The 21,234-nt window shown below is 39.0% G+C and overlaps 1 protein-coding gene across 1 annotated transcript in view; it reads left to right on the top strand.

Annotated features, from left to right (window-relative positions):
* The window catches only part of LOC135100945 (ATP-binding cassette sub-family C member 4-like), a 44,065-nt gene that overhangs the window by 20,796 nt on the left and 2,035 nt on the right, over positions 1-21,234 (top strand). The window contains exons 19-28 of the mRNA XM_064004564.1: positions 3,554-3,696; positions 4,771-4,917; positions 6,070-6,149; positions 7,570-7,720; positions 9,624-9,730; positions 10,815-10,935; positions 13,032-13,199; positions 13,468-13,595; positions 13,952-14,197; positions 16,205-16,377. Of these exons, the coding sequence (XP_063860634.1) occupies positions 3,554-3,696; positions 4,771-4,917; positions 6,070-6,149; positions 7,570-7,720; positions 9,624-9,730; positions 10,815-10,935; positions 13,032-13,199; positions 13,468-13,595; positions 13,952-14,197; positions 16,205-16,377 (1,464 nt within the window). The remainder of the gene's footprint in view (positions 1-3,553; positions 3,697-4,770; positions 4,918-6,069; positions 6,150-7,569; positions 7,721-9,623; positions 9,731-10,814; positions 10,936-13,031; positions 13,200-13,467; positions 13,596-13,951; positions 14,198-16,204; positions 16,378-21,234) is intronic.

Here is a 21,234-nt window from a genome sequence, read left to right as displayed (position 1 = left end):
TTAAAATCCAACTCAAGACACCATCAGGACCCATTGCTTTCCTTACATCCAGGTCTTCCAACATATTCTTTACTTCTTCTACTGATGTTTTAATCTGCTTTAGGTCGGTCCCTTTTTCTAACGCTGTCCTCTCACCTCTGAAATCATTTTCCTTAGTAAATACAGAGTGGAAGTATATGTTAAACACTTCAGCTACCTCTTCTGGGTCATCCACTGTCTCTTCTCCAGCTTTTACCATGCTTATTTCATCTTTACTCTTTAATTTTCCATTGACGAATTTATAAAATAATTTTGGTTTCTCTTTACATTTCTCCACAACATTCTTTTCAAAATTTTTCTGATCATCTCTATTGATCTTTTGGGTACCAATTTCTCTACTCTCATATTATAAATGTCCAGGAAAGCTGTCCACTTTTCCTCTATGTCCTCCTTTTGAATAACTATGTTCCAGTTCACTTCACTGAAATACTTCCAAAGTTGTCCAAAGTTAGTCTTGCTGTAGTTTAGCCATTCTCTTCTGTGGTCCTCTTTCCTTATACTAAAGTCATTATCTATAACTGAACTGAATCAGCACATCACTTTTTCCTATTGGGTTTATGTATTTAAGGTCTTCTACTATTTCTTGTTCTTTGGTGAAAATTAGATCGAGCCTTGAAGGTGCTTCATTTCCCCTAAATCTTGTGTCATCTGTAACCCATTGTGTCAGGAAATTTTCAATAGCCAGGTCTAGTAGCTTGTTCCCCCATGATGACTCACTGCCTTCTGTGGTCCAATTCTCCCAAGATATCTCTTTACAGTTAAAGTCCCCCATCAGGAGTATATCGTCATTTTCCTCAAGCAGCTCTGCCAAACAAGTCCTTGTGTCCTCAAGCATTTTCTTATATTCATCCTCTCTCCAAGAGTTGGAATAGGGGAAACATAAGTCACCACAATGTTATGGTATCTTCCAATATTCTGTCTTAAGCTTATTTTCAATACTGCCTCCTCCATCCAATATGTGACAGATTCCACTAATAAATCCCTCCTAACTAGAAGCATCACACCTCCTCTCCATTTATTCTTTCTATTTCTCATCCAGAGGTTGTATTTTCCTTCACCAATATTTAATATATCTCCTTCACTTGCCAATTTAGTTTCAATGATTCCCATGATGTAAGGTTTCTCCTCTTTTTAAGTAGTCTTCTAGTTCCAACACTGCCGACATTAGTCCATTTATGTTCATGTATGCTACTTTTAGTCTCCCCCTTCTGCATTTACTTCCCTCCTGTACCACTTTCTCAACCTCATGTCCATGACCCTCCAAAAGAACTGTTTTTCTCCACCTCTGATAGTTTTCCGTTTTTTTCATTTGCTTCTTTTCTTAGTTCATTTATAGTATCTCTCTTCTCTGGTTCTATCTTTTTTTATCCACACTTGTTTGTATTCTTCCACCTTGGTCAGTTTCCAGGATTTACTCAGTGTTTCTTCAGCTGCCACTTGTGACCTAAACCTTATTTTCATAGGACGCTGTCCACCCTCAGCATATCTAACCAAGCTCTTAATTTCTTTGATCTCTCCAGTCAGCTCTTTTTCTTCTTGTAATGTCCCCACTAATTTTTCCACACATATCTTTTCCTTCTTTTCTCTTTCATTCCACTGAGGTGTACACTCTTCCTTCAGGCCGAATACCACAAGTTTTTTTTCTTATCCACAGTGTCTCTCACCAAGTTTTCTTTCTGTTTTATAACTTGAACAACTTATCTGTTAACTTTGTGTCGTTTGCCTTTGTTTGTTCCTCCACAATTTTCCTAAAATCGATCTTTTCTTTCTCTTGTTCTCTCTTCCAATTTTCCTCTTTTATGTTTAACTTTTCCACTTTGCCTTCATATTCCATTGCTTTCTTTTCATATAACGTTAGTTTTTTTATGTAGATCACTGTATGCACATTTCCACACCCCCATCTCGGTGATCAAAGTTTCAACAATCTTCTCCATCTTGGCAAATCTATCCTTCATTTCCTTCATTTCAGTTTACAGTGTGATAATTCTCCTCATCATTGCTTCCCCGACCCTTTGGTCCTCTTCCCCAAAATCCCGAGAAGTCTCTCTGTCTCGCCTTCGGGATGGTCCCCATTGGTGTAAACAACATAGTGGGAACTGAAGTAGCCCCCTCTTCACCGCTCATTATAACAATTTAACTGCTTTCTACAAAACACTTTTGGAGACAGGACCGCAACGAGTAAAACCAGTGTTAACTCTCACCTCTGTATTTCCACTAGGGCAGCTCTCAGCGACGTAGATGGCTGGATTTTTAGGAGCGCCTGTTTGTGTTGACTTCTCTGTCTGCCATGACAGTGTGTGCGTGTGTGTGTGTGTTTGTGTGATTCACCTACGGTCATCTGCTGGTCACCCAGCCAGCTGTTCCCCTACAGAAAGAGCTCAGAGCTCATAGTGACCAATTTTTGGGTAGGACTGAGACCACTGATACACCACACACTGGAACAGCAAGGTCACAATCCCTTGGGTTACATCCTCTACCTACTTGCTGCTAGGTGAACAGGGGCTACACATTAAGAGGCTCGCCCGTTTGCCTTGCCCCACCCAGGATTTAAACCCGAACCTTCTTGGTTGTGAGCTGAGTGTGCTAACCACTACACTACACAGTGTGTGTGTGTGTGTGTGTGTGTGTGTGTGTGTCATTCACCTACAGTCATCTGCTGGTCACCCAGCCAGCTGTTTCCATAGAGCTCATACTGACCTATCTTTGGGTATGATTGAGACCAATCACACCACACACTGGAATAGTGAGGCCACAACCCTCGAGTTTTACATACTGTACCTAGTTGCTGCTAGATGAACAGGGACTACACATTAAGAGGGTAGCCCATTTGCCTTGCCAGGCCTGGGATTCAAACTTGGGCCTTCTCAGTTGTGAGCTTAGCTTGATAACCACTACATTACACAATATATGTCATTCCCCTACAGTTGTCTGTTGGTCCTCCAGCCAGCTGTTATCCTACAGAAAGAGCTTAGAGCTCATAGTGACTAGTCTTTGGGTAGGACTGAGATCACTCACACACCACACACTGGTACAGCGAAGCCACAGCCCCTCAGGTTACATCCTGCACCTACTTGCTGCTAGGTGAACAGGGGCTACACATTAAGAGGCTCACCCATTTGCCTCACCACCCTCAGGACTCGAATCCAGGTCTTCTTGGTTGTTAGCCGAGCATGTTGATTACTACACTACACAGTGTGTGTATGTGTGCATAATACACATGGACATGCACATGGTGTTTAAGTCCACTACTCCACACAAACATTTTTATATATATTCACCTTCTACTAACTTATCAGATTTTTGTTGTTATGTCTGAGGTTAATATTTTTGGAATATTTTTAGCATTCCAAACTCAGAAACTGGTTGCTGAGGACAAGCTTCATTTAATGTAACAATACTGCCTCCTCACTAGCTTAGTGAATAAGATAAGATAGCATACATCTTCATAGAATTTTATCCATAATTAAAGAAAAGGATGCCTTCTGTGTATTTTATCAAATAGTCATCTTTTCAGGACAAATAAGGAACAACTCATTGCTGAGTCTATGATGAACATGTCAGAGTCAAACACAGTAGAAGAAACAAACTCTTCATTTATTGATGTCACTCCCTCTGATGACTTGCTAGATAGAACACTCAATATATACATATATTCAGGTGAGTTCCCAAGTATAATATATACATACAGGGTGTCCCATGAGGAAAGTCACATATTCATAGTAATGAAATACTAAGTCATTTTAAGTCTGAAATATTCTACGGTGGAATGCTTTTAACGCCATGGTCTGAAAATTACAGGACATTTAATTATGAATGCACACATCCCTGCCCTGTAATGCCCAGCTGATCACTGTTGCCATATGGAATTTGTTACATTTTAGCTGTTGCACATCAACATTTTTGTAAATAAAGATAAAATGAAATTCAGGAATGTGGCATATCATTGTGTCAGTAATAGCTAAAATGTAATGAACTCCATTTGGCAGCAGTGATCAAGGGAATGTTATGAAACGGCACTGTATAATCACTTTGGCACTGATACGTGTTCATATTTAATTTACCCTGTAACTTCTAAATGATGGCATTAAAAAGCATTTAATTATATAATAGTTCTGTAGAATGACTTGATCTTTCTTTTACGTGAATATGTGACTTTCCTCATGGGATACCCTGTATTTTTTATATATTTATTGTTTTTCCAAAATGAAGACTAGTATTCTCAGCCCATGTATTCATAATCTCTGTCATTCTATTGCTATGCATCTTTTCAGATGTTGATATGCCCATGAAAAAGGAAATTTGTAAGACTGCCTAGAAATTAAAGTTTAAGTAAAGAATAGTAATATGACTGCAGATTGCTAAATAACGGCAAGTAGAAGAGCAAAATCTTGAACAGAAAAACGCCATATAGATAATCTGCTGTCATGATTAAGTTTATGGCCTGTTCATAGACACTGAGTTTCTTATGTAAAGACTTTCTGCATAGGGGAACTTTGTGCACACAGCACTTGAGCACAGTGTACTGCCTTTGCCTGAGTAGCAAAAAAGATAAATATAGCAGATGTTATCAAACCTGAAAATGTTCCTGCATATAAGCCAAGAAAATGTTTGATATCTATCTGTATAGCAGGCTGACATCCTGCCTGCTCAATGACAAAGATGTGCAGAATTAATGAAAACTTATGAATGTGGCTTTCCTTTGGTTGAAGATTGACTTTTTCTGACTTTCAGGTTTGGTTATTGGAATGTTTGTGGGTGTGTTTCTTCGATCATTTTTTTTCTTCTGGGCCTGCATTATGTCTTCACGGGGCCTACACAAGAACACATTATGGGCTGTTATTAGATGCCCCATGAAGTATTTTGATTTTCGACCTGCAGGTATGTGTGTAATGTTTTTTTCCTACCATATTAAAGACCTTTCCAAACAAGCACCATGCTTATTATTTTTTATATAATACAGCAAGAATTGTGGAAAATTTAGACTTGAATAATACAGTTGACTCAGTTTACACAAGTTTTATTTATATGAATTCAGTTAAACAACTTGAAATATATTAGATTTGATTGAATTTACACAAAGTTTTCTCTTTAACACAAAGCAGCCCAACTGCTGTTGTATTGTATAAAAGTCAATATTTTATATAAGTCAGTATTAAGGACAAAATTGTGAAATTTAATTTAACCTCCATTTTCCTATTATTTTATTTATTTATTTATTTATTTTTATTGTATTTTATTTTATTTTATTTTATTTTATTTTATTTATTATTATTATTATTATTATTATTATTATTATTATTATTATTATTATTATTATTATTATTATTATTATTATTATTATTATTATTTTCTTTTATTTATTTATTTTTTTTAATTAATTAATTTTTTTTTTTTTTACGCAATTTCAGTTAACATGATGGCTGGAAGTTCCTATACATTGTGTAAATCTTCAGGCACCTATAGTTAATATTTCCCAATCATATATATTTGATTCATATTCATATATTCTCAGTTGAAAAATTCAGTCAATCAGAATGGGCAGGGATGGTATAGGGATGGGATTTTTTAGCTGCCAATAATCAACTTGAAAAACAAGAACTGTAGCTGACCAGAGGCAGTTAACAGAAAGACAAAGTTGAATGATTTGGACTGCTAAAATTAATATTTGAGAAATGCTGCAATGTGAGAAGAATGGATTAAGTAATTTATGAGTCACATTCCTTAAAAGCTGATCATTTAATTAAAACCTCATAAGTCAAGATCCGAAATAGACTTTGAACTTTTCCATTGAAAAAGGAAGTTAAATGAAGTATATAAGAGAGAGAGAGAGAGAGAGAGAGAGAGAGAGAGAGAGAGAGAGAGAGAGAGAATGCATGGGCAAGTGATGACTTTTGTTGTGGAACATCCCCTGAGGAAGTTCTCAGCATCAGGCATTGGAGTAGACAAGACTAGACCAACATTTTATTATTCACCTTCATATGCTTAATATGTTTGTAATTTGTTTCATGCCTTGTTCATTTGTATTCACAGGTCAGATTCTGAACAGATTTTCAAAGGATCTTAGTGTAGTTGATGAAAAACTCCCTAAAGAGCTGTTGGATTCTTTGAATGTGAGTACTTCTTTTTTTTTTTTTTTTTTTTTTTTCAAATTTAGGCATCAGCTTGTAAAAATCATTAAAGCATAATGTATAACATTATTGGAAGTTGCAATTATGATATCAAATATTTACTTTTGAATGAAGGAAATATAACAACTATCATAACTTACTTCTTTCTAGATAAAAGGTCTGAGTGTTATGTGGCTGATTACTTATAAATGGTCTCTTATGTAGACAGATATGTTGAGGCTCTTGGCTGGAGGGATGAAACAGGTGTGGTATTGGCTCTAACCGACTGCCTTCAGCCTCTTTCTCATTTCTATCTTCTACTGCTATTTTCATGCTAACTGATCTGATCTTGCTAACTGCCTGCCTTCCCTTCTCCCATGGCTTTGCTGCACAAGACTTTTCTCTTTCTCTCACCCCTATTCTGTCCACCTCTCTAATACAAGAGTTAACCAGTATTCTTAATCATTCATCCTTTTCTTTGGTAAAATCTGGAATATCCCTGCCTGCTTCTGTATTTCCACTTCCTATGATTTGAACTCTTTCAAGAGGGAGATTTCAAGACACCTATCCTGCAATTTCTGACTACTGCTTTTGACTCTGTTTAGAGACCAACACCTCTGTGGGCTTTTTGTTTTGTTGCCCTTGCCTGGTGCCCCTCCTGCATAAAAAAAAAAAAAAGTAAATTTCTCAATATCAGTAATTCACTGGAGAAACTGGGGGTGCTGGAATAAAGGTTGTTTTAAGAGAGTTCACAGCAAGTGTGGTTTCCTGTCACCTGTAATGGTCATAAGTTGAATTAAATAATTTACAAGATGTCCCTCTCCACCCTACCCATACACACACACACACACCCTGAAGGATATGAGGAGTAGTCAAAGCTATCTGGATGATGGAATAGTTTTGTCAAGGTGTTTGTGGTTTCAAGATTGTTGTATGTTACCAGAATGTCCCCACTTATAAATCCATTGCCTGTCTGGGCACCTCTGACACATGTGGATAAAGGCACCCTTGTGATAAATCTGTTGGCTTCCACATTTGATATGGTCTGCCATTGTGTGATGTGACAGCTAATGTGACTCACTTGCTTTTGTTGATGGAGCACTAAGGTGCCCCTGTCTGACCAACAGTTTAGCTGCATTTGTTGCTTCTGTATCCACAGTTGAAATCGGTGTTATCCAGGCTTGCTGTGGTCACAGTTATCCCAGTATGCTTCCCAATTGACCTCTCATGTGGTGTTTGGCTGCTGCCCTCTAGGATCCTTTAATAGCCACTGTTAAGGATGTATGGCATGTGGCATGTGGCTAAATAAATTATTTACTCACAAATTGCTGCCACTCACACGAGACTAGTATCGGCTGATGTGAGTAATTGATGCCTGAACAGCTGAAAAAAGTGTCTTATACTAGGTAACTAAATTGTGCAGATTGTGCTATCTGTGGTGGGCCTGCTTGCATTAGTTGCTTCAACCAATCTTTGGCTACTGGTGCCTGCAGTACTCTTCATGGTCTTTCTTGTTGCCCTCCGATGCATATGCCTCCCCATATTGTGTGACCTCAAGCGTATCGAATCAATTGGTGAGTTTGAAACTTTACTTTTGTTTTATTTTTCTGCTTTCATGTGCAGCAAACCCACACTTGTGATACATAATCATTTTAACTTATAGTGTTTGGCTGTAACAAATATACATTTGAATACCATAGTACAGTATATGTATATGTATATATTCTTTCAGTTATGTTGTGCAGGACTGCTAAAATTTTGTTTGCCAGGAGACCATAGGTGTCATTAAATACATGGGATGAAAAAAAGAAAATTAATGTAACACTTATTGAGAAAGTAATGATATGTAGGCATCCCTTTCCTTTTTATGCATTTTTAAAGGAAGAAGGAGAGGGTTTGTCAAAGTTCTTGAGTGTGTGAGGGTCAGAATTAACCCACTATTCCATGATTGCTGTTTCCACTGTGAGGATGTTTGAGATGTTCTAACTCCACAGTTGCTTCTTCATGACTGATGAAATATTTTCAGTAGGGTACAAGTCAGACAAGTCTATTTTGCAGTTACAAGGTCATTTGACAACAGTTTTCATCATGTAACATGAATGTGGCAGTGTTGCACATTTCAAGTGCCTGAAGCAAAAAGTCACACAAGAGCGCCAAATAATTTTTCTAATTCATGTTTAAATTTTAATAACAACACTAGATTAATTAGCCTATATACAAGCTAAATCAGACACAAACCTTCAATAAGTACAGTTTTATCAGTCTAGAATGTAAATAATGTGTCCTGCAGGTCATTCCGTAGTTGCTGGTACATATACCAGCCTCGACTGAAGGGAACATCAATTTTTGTCTCATAACTCCAAAACATCTTAATGCTATGTTGCCTTATTCAATCAGAGATATTTCTTGACAAAAGTGATACTAAAGTCAAGTTGCAGAAGAGTATTGAGGGACTTTTTGTAAGAGTAGCATCTGTGGAAGTAGGTCATTGTGATGGCAGCAATGCTCACTTTTGATAAACACAGGCTTAAGTAATTGAGAGTTTGTTTGTATAATTTTTTTTGCTATTATTTAAGGATCAGCTTCTACTTGATGTTTGTGTTGAAGACTTGTAAAGCAGCTATTGATGGTATTGCCTATATCTCTTCACAGGAATGTTGGTGTGTCAAGTAGTAGACGTTATTTTGGTACATAGTGTATAAGTCAACTATTTCATCTCAGTTATTTCACATTCACACTCATTCACACCACTCTCTTAGCCCCTTGGCCCCCAATGGAGAAGAGAAGTACTCCTGGCCTCACTTTATTGGGATCAGCAGCACAGCTTGGGCAGTTTTATCCAGTACAAGGATCCTTCATAGCAAACACTCTTCCCAACCACACCCGATTCCCCACACCAGTGTGAGACCATCAATGTGTGGTGCCTTCCTTGGAGGTCACAGGGCTGCAAAAAAAATTCCCTCCCCCTCTTTAGTGACTTGTCTTTTTGCTGGGTATCGACTACAGAGGAAGGGATTCCAAGCCCCTTGTTCCATCCCTTTCTGTCTCCTCATGATGTGTAAGGAATATAGTGGCAGTATTCTTACTTCCTCATCACAGAAAAAAATTAAATATGTATATTAGACTGTCTTTTCGTTCAATAATATTTGTCTTCCTTTTTTTGCTTAGCAGAAAGTGGAGAAAATGGAGAAAAGATAAAAAGATTCATATAGTAATTCACATTAGTTTTTCTTGAGTTTTTTTGTCATTTAGTAATAGTTGGATTTTTGATGACATTGGGATGAGGATGGTGAAAATATCACTTTTGATTTGCCCTTTATTCAAGTGAATTTTTAGGTGATGATGATGATGATGATGATGATGATGATGATGGTGGTGGTGGTGGTGATAATGGTGATTATGATGATTATGATGATGACAGTGATGGCAATGATGATAATGATGATGATAATTTCAAGTATATTGTCATTCTTGCAGCCCGCAGCCCTGTGCTTACCCACCTGAGTGTCTCACTGCAGGGCCTCATCACAGTGCGAGCCTTTGAGTCACAGGATTTCTTCATGAATCAGTTTGATGAGTTGCAAGTATGTATGTACACTCACTAGTTATTATTATAGATTTATAACACTGTCATTATGATATTCTGTTGTATATTTGGGGAATATATATGGAAGTTATTGTTTTAACAGAAACTATGTTGCCTAAAGAAAACATTGTGCCCATGAAAACATTCCTGTAAGAATAGTGCTTAGCAGGTTTGCATTTTTTTATTTGAAGGAAATGTGTTAGCATGCTTTATATTTTGCCAGGATGTATGAATTAATCTTACTTTGGTAAGCATTTCAAGTCACAAATGTTTAATTTAATTAATGGAAGGACTTTGGTTTATTATTTGGGATGTAGACTAGGCTTAAGACCTGTCCACACCAGGAAACATTATATGGAAACAATGTTTCCAAACTGTTTCCAAGCAGCATGGGAACAATTTCCAAGAAATTTCCCAAGTTTGTAAACACTTTGGAAAAAGTTTGCAAACTGTTTGGAAACAGTCTGCAAACTGTTTGGAAACTGTTTCCTTACCATGCTTCCTATCAGTTGTCATCAGGATGCCTGGAAGTGCAGAGGTTGCTGCAGCAGCCTCTGTATTCTACATAGCACTTTTGTTAATACACTCAAGGAAGAGGAAGAAAAAAGAAGAGACGGTCAAGGAAATTTTTAGAAAATTCCCTTTTTTGGTGACATTCTTCTGACAGATCTGAGAGTAGATAGAGTAGGTTTCATCAGTGTGTTTTGGATGCTCTGTCACGGCATCCATTTTCATCTTATTCTTATAATTTACATCTTATATGTTACATCCCACAATGATGGGGATAAATGAACCAATTCATTGAGTTCTAGAGTTTTTTTATTCACCACATGGTGTTATCACTGCAAGCCTTGTGATGCTACTGATTCATCACCTCCACCTCATGTACACACACACACACACACACACACACACACACACACACACACACACACACATAGTGTGTAGATTGTTTGGAAAGTTTGGAAACTGTTCTGAAACAATTGGGAAACATTGTTTCCAATCAATATTTCCTGGTGTGGACAGGCCTTTGGCTTATGTGAAGGAAAGAAACATTTCTGAAATATAATTTTGTCTTGCAGAACTTTCATACTTCAGTCTGGTTCATACTTTCAGCCTTGAAGAGAGGTTTTGTTTTTTCTTTGGACACTATATCGGCCATCTATATCTGCTTTGTTTCCCTCAGCTTCATGGGCTCTCAAAGTGAGTTTTTTATTTTTCAGTTATAATGTTTTCTTTTGTTTGCTTTTATCAATTTAGATCAGGTAAGAATGAGAAGCAGACAGATATTCCCATAACTAAGGAGATAGTAGAACAGGAGATAGGTAGGCTAAAAGAAATTCAAGATACCAGGACCACTACATAAGGGATGCAAAGAGATTATTAGTGAGCCATTAGTTTCTATCTTCAGGAAATCACTTGAGTCAGGTGAGGTACCAGTAATGTGGAGGCAGGTTAATGTAGTACCCATCTTTAAAAAAGGAGATAAAACTTTAGCATCTTATTATAGACCTGTCAGCTTAACTTTAGTTGTTGGTAAAATATTGGAGTCAGTAATAGCGAGGAACATTAGGGAACATTTAGACAAACATAACTTGACAAATTAGTCACAGCATGGCTTCATGAAGGGGAAGTCTTGCCTGACGAACTTGTTAAGTTTTTACAGCAAAGTGTACAAGTCAGTAGATAACAGTGATAGTTATGACATCTTATATCTGGACTTTAGTAAAGCTTTTAACAAGGTACCCCATCAGAGGCTCCTGAGAAAGGTTAGGGCACATGGGATAGATGGGAGGGTGTTAGACTGGATAAGGTCATGGATAAGCGACAGGTGACAAAGAGTTGTAATAAACAGCTCTAATCCAAGTAGGGTCATGTAATTAGTGGGGTGCCACAGGGATCAGTATTAGAGCCATTGTTGTTTTTAATATATATATATCAATGATTTGGATAGTGGAATTAGTAGTGATGTTAGTAAATTTGTGGGTGACACAAAGATAGGTAGATTAATTACGTCAGAATTGGATGCCATCACCTTGCAGGCAGATTTAGATAGGATGAAAGAATGGATGGACAGATGGCAAATGCAGTTTGATATTAACAAATGCAAAATACTTAGTGTAGGTAGAGGAAACCCACACAGTAGGTACACATTAAACAACGAAACTCTGGTAGGTATAGGGTACGAGAAATATTTAGAAGTTATAGTTAGCTCTGAACTCCGTCTAGGAAAACAATGCATAGAGGCCAGAAACAGGGCAAATAAGGTATTAGGATTAATTTTTAGGAGTGTTAAAAGTAGAAGGCCTGAATTAATATTAAAGTTATACTTGGTGCTGGTCAGACCTCATCTAGACTACACTATGCAGTTCTGGTCCCCACATTACAGGAAAGATATAGGTCTATTAGAATCAGTAGAGGAGAATGACTAAAAGGATACAGGGGATGAGGAGTATTCCTTACGAGGCGAGATTGAAGCTGTTAAATTTACGTTCTTTAGAGAGATGTACTCGTAGGTTAAGAAGGGACCTGAAAAAAGTCTTTAAATGGTATAAGGGGTATAACAAGGAGGATGTAAGCAAAATTCTTAGGATCAGCAACCAGGATAGAACAAGAAATAACGGGTTCAAGCTTGAAAAATTTAAGTTTAGGAAAGGGATAGGAAGAAATTGGTTCTCAAATAGAATGGTAGATTAGTGGAACGGACTCAATAATCATGTTGTTAGTGCTAGGACATTAGGGAGCTTTAAGAGAAGATTAGACGGGCTTATGGATGGGGATGATAGGTGGAAATAGGTGGGTATGTTTCGTAAAGGGACTGCCATGTGTAAGCCTGGTGGCTTCTTGCAGCTTCCCTTATTTCTTATGTTCTTATGTTCATATGTACAATTGCCATGAAAAATTCCTATTCGAAAAGAAAAAATCTAGACTTATAGTCCTTCATGGAGAAGGCAGAGATTTAAAGTATTGAAAATTATTATTTTTTTTATAATATCTTATGGAACTGCAGCAAGCAATGATGTCACTATCAGTGAATTTTACCTCATGGAGACAACTGACATCTTAGTTGCCAAGTCTTGTTCTCTGTGTAATCCTGTCATTCCGTTTTCATTTCTTCCAGGCACAATATTCGTAACAGTTATATCTTCAGCTACACCCAACCTCTTTGTTCCATTCCTTTTCATCACTTTATATAACTTAAAGGGTATCTGTCTGTATACTAAATTATGTGTACCAGGCAGATAAATGAATGTTCAAATTATAGTTTATTTTTTGCTCATTTAAATTTAAATTTTCAGATACCCTTGTAGGAAATCTTGGCCTGGCTATATCCTCAGCCTTGAGCCTGTCAGGTATGCTTTTCTGGGGTGTATATCAGACAACTGAGGTGCAAAATCAGCTGATTTCAGTTGAGCGTCTGCTGGAGTACTGTGATTTGGAACCTGAAGCACCATGGGAAATTGAAGGTGATGTAAGAGTTAGTTCATCATAATTCATCACTGAACTATAATTAATTGTTTCCCACTTTGTAAATGAATTCTATATTGATATTGAGAAGAGAAATCTGTAAAGATAGTGCTATAAAGTTAAATATTTGCTTTTATAGTGTGAGAAAAAAGAAAGAACTGAATGCAAGTGTGCATGAGAATGAATTTGATTTGATTAAAAGTCATTTATCAGTGCATCTTATTAGATCATTCTTATTTAGTTTATAAGTTTTCTTAACTTTGCCAGGTAAAACTCCGAATACTGAATGGCCAGAACATGGCATCATTTCCTATGAAGATGTCTCCCTGCAGTACAGTGAATATGAAGCACCCGTATTGAAAAACCTCACTTTCTGTATTAAAGGAAGTGAAAAGGTAAGATGTGACATCTCTGTGTTTCCTTAATATTTTTGTGGATGACTGTATGAGGTAAATGAAAGCTAAAATAGGAAACATCAGTGCAAGGCTTAAATGGAGTGGAGTGGGATGGGCCATAGCTGCATGTTTGTAGTATTTGGTAAATGTGTGATAAAAAAAGGTATGTTATTTTTCTTATTAATTGTATCTTAAATGGAGAGGAGGGGAGATAGGTCATTGGAGAAATTTAAATATTTTCTGTTCTTACCTACTTAGTCTGTGGAATATTTAATTTATACTGAGATTCATGCATCATGCCTATTTATGATCGCTTCACTGATGGTCGTGTATTCATATCTTCCTTATTTCCTCAGGTGGGCATTGTAGGACGGACAGGAGCTGGAAAGTCTTCTCTGGTATCCTCTTTGTTCCGCCTCACTGAGCCAAGTGGTAATATTCGCATTGACAGCGTTAATGTAAAGGAGTTGGGCCTCCGTGATGTGCGAGGACATCTCTCTATTATCCCTCAGGATCCTGTGCTCTTCTCAGCCTCTGTGCGAATAAACCTGGATCCCTATAACCAAATTTCAGATGAGAAACTGTGGACTGTTCTAGAAGAGGTACAGCTTACAGAATCAAATATTGCTAGCATTAATACGCAAGAGCATCATCATCCATGAACTCATCATCTGCCAATATGAACTCTATGTGAATTTGCCAAAATTTGGTAAATATGAAGGAACTTTAAGTCCTTCATACAGTGCTCGTCATAAACATTGTCGCCGGAGAAAACGGTATCCGTTTGAAGGATCAAAACGCGCGCGCTTTTCTTGGCGGGCATCAGGTGCTTTAAATTTAATTCCCCTGATTCATTGTGGTGTTCTTGGGTAACACCACGAGGCTCCCCACCCCATGGTAGGAAAAGCATCCCCATACCATCAACGAATCAGGGAACCTGACGGCAGGAGCAGTGTAGCGGGGGTCAAGGGGATCGCTGCCTGGGCGCCGGTACACGCGACCTTGACTGCTGGCTGTCACTATGAATCTTGACTCGTCGCTCCACAGCACGCCACGCCACTGCTCGATAGTCCAGTCCTTCATCCTGTCACAAAATGCAAGTCTCTTCTCTTGCTGGGCTACAGAAACCACAGGCTTGGGGCGCGCTGCATAACTCAGGTACTGGAGGTCGTCGTGGATACGGCGCGATAATGTCCTCACAGACACATTACTCAGCAATCCAAAGTTGTCTTCCCTTATTTTTCTGGCTGATACTCGTGGATTGCGTTCAAGTTCAAGGTGTACCACCCTCAGGGTTCGTAGGGAAGTTTTGCGGGTGTTTCCTGGTGGTTTCCTCGCGGGTATTTTGTTGCCGCCCATTTCAGCCATGCGCCTCACGTATCGTTGAACTTGACGGACACTGACACCCGTCTGGTCAGAGATAGCCCGTGTGGAGTGCCCAGCCTTGTGGAGAGATGAGATGGCTACGATGTCATCCCGTGACAACATCTGGTAGCGCACCATTGTGCAGGACAACAGCTAAACAGGAGAGTAACTGCAAGCCAGTGTGGGGGGGTGGCGCGGGAGGACAGCAACAAAACACCCCCCAATCAGAGTGATTGACAGGCGCCTGTCACTTCTTCCCGCCTTGGCAAGCTGCCCAACACCCCGGGTGAGGTGCCAGATGTGTGATAACTGAATTTAAAGCACCCGAGGCCCGCCAAGGAAAGCGCGCGCGTTTTGATCATTGAAACGGACACCGTGGTCTCCCGCGACAATGTTTATGGCGAGCACTGTATATGAATTGTAATTTTGCAAGTGTCTTCTGAGGAGGATGGCTGCTGCTCTCAGTTGGCACCATAATGAAGGTGATATGGTATAAGGATTGATTCTTTTTGACAAATGACTTTTCCTCCAGTACATATCCCTTCCTTCAGCGTGAATGACCAAAATGGATATGATGCACACAAACTGCACACACTGATGACTGATGTGCCAAAACTACATCAGGGTAACAAGAAATATCATGTAGAGGGTATACACATCTTCATCACAGACATATCATGGTTCATCCTTTCTCTTACCAAGATGCCTTGCTGCTTTATCACACATGCACAACAGTTCCGTATGGTGCTGACTGCAGTGACACTTTAGAGCATAGTTACTTTTAAAATGTAAGCAATTCTGAATCCAAACTTGCACAAGGTTAAACCTGTACCATTTTTATTTTCATATATAAACTACACAGTAGTATACATGTACCACAGGATGTTCAACAAGTTGATGTACATACTTCAGGATATGATCATTCAGTTCATTCTAAGTAGAAAAATACTCATATCCACTCCAAGTTTAACAGACAACAGCTATCAGATGGAAGATTATAAATTTTTATTGTAAATTGAGAAGAATGTATATCATTATTATTATTATTATTATTATTATTATTATTATTATTATTATTATTATTATTATTATGTTTTAAACACACATGGCAACTCTCATCTCATTGGATGAACCATTAGCTGTGGCAGCAGGGCAGTTGGCATTGACTTTCACGTAAAAGGATTATTAGATTTTAAACTTACAGAAGAACAAATGGACTTTACAAAATTGCTGTTTTCCCACAGGTTCAGATGAAGAATATAGTACACCAGATGAATGGTGGCCTTGATGCTTGTCTTGCAGAGGGTGGGACTAACCTCAGTGTTGGTCAGAGGCAGTTGTTGTGTTTGGCACGAGCCATACTCAAGCACAGCAAAATTCTTGTTCTTGATGAAGCATCAGCCAATATAGATCTGAGGTATGTGTATAATCTCTCAGACAGTTTTCATCACCTTAGCTTGTTACAATCTTTGGTAGTCTTATTCATTCTATGAACATGTTCTTCTCTTTATTTTCATTTGGCAGCTAAGTATAAGATGCTAGTGGACAATGCAGTCATCTCACATAAATGAAGGAAAAAATTATATAAAATACAACTGCAATTGCATTACTTAACCTCTCATTTCTTTATGACTTTGCAAGGACCAGTTGTACTTGGGTTTCCTTTTCACTGTATTCATTCATAAAGTCTGTTGGGAACATTAATTTATTAGAATTTGTAAGAAGTCATGTGAAAAGTTTGTCTACACATGGCATACAGTGCTACTCATTTCTTCCACTGCTGCCTATCATCATGATCAAAGCCTCATCACTCCACAAAACATCATACCACTTCTGGTCACAAACTACATATTTCTTGCAGAAATCCACTCTAGATTTTTCTGTCAATGTGAGACGAGTTTTATTGTGAGCACAAAATCTGCAGAATGCAGTGGTGTGGTGGAGGTTATGTTACGCTGTCCTAAGAGACACGCTTCCCAGCTAACTGTTGTTCATTTCCTTCACCGCAGTTGCTGTGATAGAGGGCTGAGTGTCCACTTGCCTCTTGACAATATTCAATGTTATGATATGGTTTATACCATATCATAATGTTGGCTTTAGCTACCGTTAATTTTCTCTCTCTGGCATTGCAGTATTTTTTAATGTGGTGCTGAACACTACAAATGCGACCCTGTTTAAATTTATATTTCTTTCAAACTATTTATTATCCTTTTTTAACAGTGCAATGGCACCAGAAATATCCTCACTTAAAGTCTGCCTCCATGACATTCTGGACTTTTTATGGGGCTCCCAAGATGTTCACCAGTTAGCAAAATAAAGTAACACAAAAAAAAGGTAGAGCAGTGAGCTTTCAAATCTCCAGGAATGACAGGGAACTGTGAGACAACTGATGATGTGTAATACCATCAGCTGGGTACACTGCCAGATGTATGACAACCAGTGTTCCCCATTTGATGCAGAAATTAGAGAGGCTTACTGAATTCAAAGCCAGCTATCAGCTTTCACACACCTTATATTTTGGCACCAACTGTACATATTAAGGTTGTTCCAAGAGTAATGCCTCCTATTTTTTTTTTTATTCTGCCCCAAGGGATCTGAGGGGATTGCTTATGGCATTGTTATGATGAGTGAACTTTCACAGTAATAACACAAAATTTTCATCTCTCTGTTGCAGATATTGTTGGTGTGGCAGTCTAAGAAAGCAACCCCTGTCATGGACGTGCATCAGAAACAGAGATGCATCATTGAATTTCTTCACCCAGAAGTTGAATGAATTGACATTCAGTGATGCTCATTGAACATTTATGGAACTGATGCAGTTGATGTCATCACAGTTAGGAGATGGATTTGTCAATTCCGGAGTGGCAATTGGCAAACCGTGCTCTAGATGCCTATACACAACCACCACTCCAGAAAATAAAGTGCACCTCAATCAACTCATCCATGCTAATTGGCAGATAACAGTGAATAAGATGCATGCAGAGTTAGATGCAAGTGTCAATGCACTGGAAAGATGTTGTCATCCCTAGAGTACAGAAAATTGTGTACCAGGGGGGTTCCATGGATGCTCATGCAGGAGCAAAAAGGATACTGGCTGTGCATGGATGCCCAGAATGCAGTTTGTCACTCACATCTCTGTCACCTCTCTGGAATAGATGAACCTATCTAATCTTGCTGACATCAACTGCGTCGTCTCCGTAAATGTTCACCAAGCATCAGTGCATGTCAACTGGTTAAACCTCTATGTGAAGGAATTCAATGATGCATCTCTCAGAAGGAGGAGGCAGTAGACACCTGCCGAAACAATAATTACTCCCAGTGAGGTCTAAAGCATTGTTCAGGGGGTGCTGTGAACTTATCATTAAACCTAGCTGTGACCTCACTGAACATTTCCCTTTGTGTCTCACAACACAAGGGGGCAGTCACAGCCTGCCCTCTAAAGACAACTCTCTTCCTCCACACAAAACTACAAGCACCTAATAACATGCACACCCTTCACTCAAAAATTTTAAAATCATCATGGCAACTCCTACACCAGCCTCGGAGTCCCTATCTGGGGAGGGGAGCATAAATGTCCCCAGGTCGGACTGCCTTTCTGTCGATGACCCTAAGTGTCTTGACATCCCCCTCAACTTTTTCTTCATTAACTTCTGCAACATTCGCGGTCTAAGATCTAATTTTCAATCTGTAGAACACCACCTCTCCTCTTCTAAACCTCATGTTCTTTTCCTCACTGAAACTCAGGTGTCTGAGGCAACTGACAGTAGCCCCTTTTCTGTTCCCTCCTACTTTCTCTATCCTCATTTTCAATCCAAAGCTGGATGCTGCGTTTATGTGCGTAATGACTTAACCTGCTCTCGTGCCAACGCTGTTGAATCTTCCGAGTTTTCCACCATCTGGCTACGACTACAGAGTCACTCTCATACTAAATTTATCTGTGCTGTATACCTCTCACCTAACTCCTCTGGTTATAAGAAATTCTTTGACTACTTAACTTCCAAAGTGGAGCACATTCTGACCCTCTTCCCTTTTGCAGAGATCTCCATTCTTGGAGACTTCAATGTTCACCACCAGCTTTGGCTTTCCTCTCCCTTCACTGACCATCCTGGTGAACTAGCCTGCAACTTTGCTATCCTCCATGACCTAGAGCAATTGGTGCAACACCCTACTCGTATTCCTGACCGTCTTGGAGATACGCCCAACATTCTTGACCTTTTCCTGACCTCTAATCCTTCTGCTTATGCTGTCACCCTTTCTTCTCCGTTGGGCTCCTCCGATCACAATCTCATATCTTTATCTTGTCCTATCGCTCCAATCCCTCCTCAGGATCCCTTCTAAGCAAAGGTGCCTCTGGCGTTTTGCCTCTGCTAGTTGGGGGTACCTGAGGAGGTATTTTGCTGATTTTCCTTGGAATGACTACTGCTTCTGTGTCAGAGACCCGTCTTTGTGTGCTGAGCGCATAACAGAGGTGATAGTGTCTGGCATGGAGGTGTACATTCCTCACTCTTTTTCTCGTCCTAAACTTCTAAACCTTGGTTTAACACAGCTTGTTCTCGTGCTGTACATGATAGAGAGGTGGCCCACAAAAGGTACTTAAGCCTTCCATCACCAGAATCTCATGCACTTTATATTTTTACCTGGAACCATGCCAAGTCTGTTCTCCAACTAGCCAAAAACTCCTTCATTAACAGAAAATGTCAAAACTTTTCAAGATCTAACTCCCCTCGTGATTTCTGGGATCTAGCCAAAAATATCTCCAATAACTTTGCTTCTTCTTCTTTCCCTCCTCTATTTCAACCAGATGGCATCACTGCTATCACATCTATTTCTAAAGCTGAACTCTTCGCTCAAACCTTTGCTAAAAACTCTACCTTGGATGATTCTGGGCTTGTTCCTCCCTCTCCTCCACCCTCTGACTTCTTAATGCCATGTATTAAAATTCTTCGCAATGATGTTTTCCATGCCCTTGCTGGCCTTAACCCTTGGAAGGCTTATGGACCTGATGGGATCCCTCCTATTGTTCTCCAAAACTGTGCCTCCGTGCTTGCACCTTGCCTAGTCAAACTCTTTCAGCTCTGTCTGTCAACATCTACCTTTCCTTCTTGTTGGAAGTTTGCCTACATTCAACCTGTTCCTAAAAAGGGTGACCGTTCTAATCCCTTAAACTACCGTCCTATTGCTTTAATTTCCTGCCTATCTAAAGTTTTTGAATATATCCTCAACAGGAAGATTCTTAAACATGTATCACTTCACAACCTTCTATCTGATCGCCAGTATGGGTTCCATCAAGGCCGCTCTACTGGTGATCTGGCTTTCCTTACTGAGTCTTGGTCATCCTCTTTTTAGAGATTTTGGTGAAACTTTTGCTGTTGCCTTGGACATATCAAAAGCTTTTGATAGAGTCTGGCACAAAGCTTTGATTTCCTAACTACCCTCCTACGGTTTCTATCCTTCTCTCTGTAACTTCATCTCAAGTTTCCTTTCTGACCATTCTATTGCTGGTGTGGTAGACGGTCACTGTTCTTCTAAATCTGTTAACAGTGGTGTTCCTCAGGGTTCTGTCCTGTCACCCACTCTCTTCTTATTATTCATTAATGATTTTCTAAACCAAACTTCTTGTCCTTTCCACTCCTACGCTCATGATACCACCCTGCACTTTTTCACGTCTTTTCATAGACGTCCAACTCTTCAGGAGGTAAACATATCACGCAGGGAAGCCACAGAACGCTTGACTTCTGATCTTTCTAAAATTTCTGATTGGGGCAGAGCAAACTTGGTGTTGTTCAATGCCTCAAAAACTCAATTCCTCCATCTATCAACTTGACACAACCTTCCAGACAACTATCTCCTCTTCTTCAATGACACTCAACTGTCCCCCTCTTCTACACTGAACATCCTCGGTCTGTCCTTTACTTATAATCTGAACTGGAAACTTCACATCTCATCTCTAGCTAAAACAGCTTCTATGAAGTTAGGTGTTCTGAAAAAAAAATCTCTGCTTCTGGTGCTTTCTTAGACTGCCACACCAGCAATACCTGCAACAGAGACAAAAATCTTGCGTTATTAGTGCGAAGGTTTGGTCATCATAGCAATGTCATGAGTAATCTCCTTGGACTCTTTGGGGCAGAATAAAAAAAAGAAATAGGAGGTATTATTTTTGGAACAATCTTCATATCTGTGAATTGGTTTGTGGTTAAAAATATGGAAATGTTTTGTATTCAAAATGTCCTATTATTTTCCAGATAGGTATTCAATATGAGTGAATTCACGAAAA

The sequence above is a fragment of the Scylla paramamosain genome, chromosome 5, assembly GCF_035594125.1.
Source record: "Scylla paramamosain isolate STU-SP2022 chromosome 5, ASM3559412v1, whole genome shotgun sequence".
NCBI lineage: Eukaryota > Metazoa > Arthropoda > Malacostraca > Decapoda > Portunidae > Scylla > Scylla paramamosain.
Note: the sequence above shows the minus strand (reverse complement) of the source record. Positions and strands in the feature narration are given on the sequence as shown.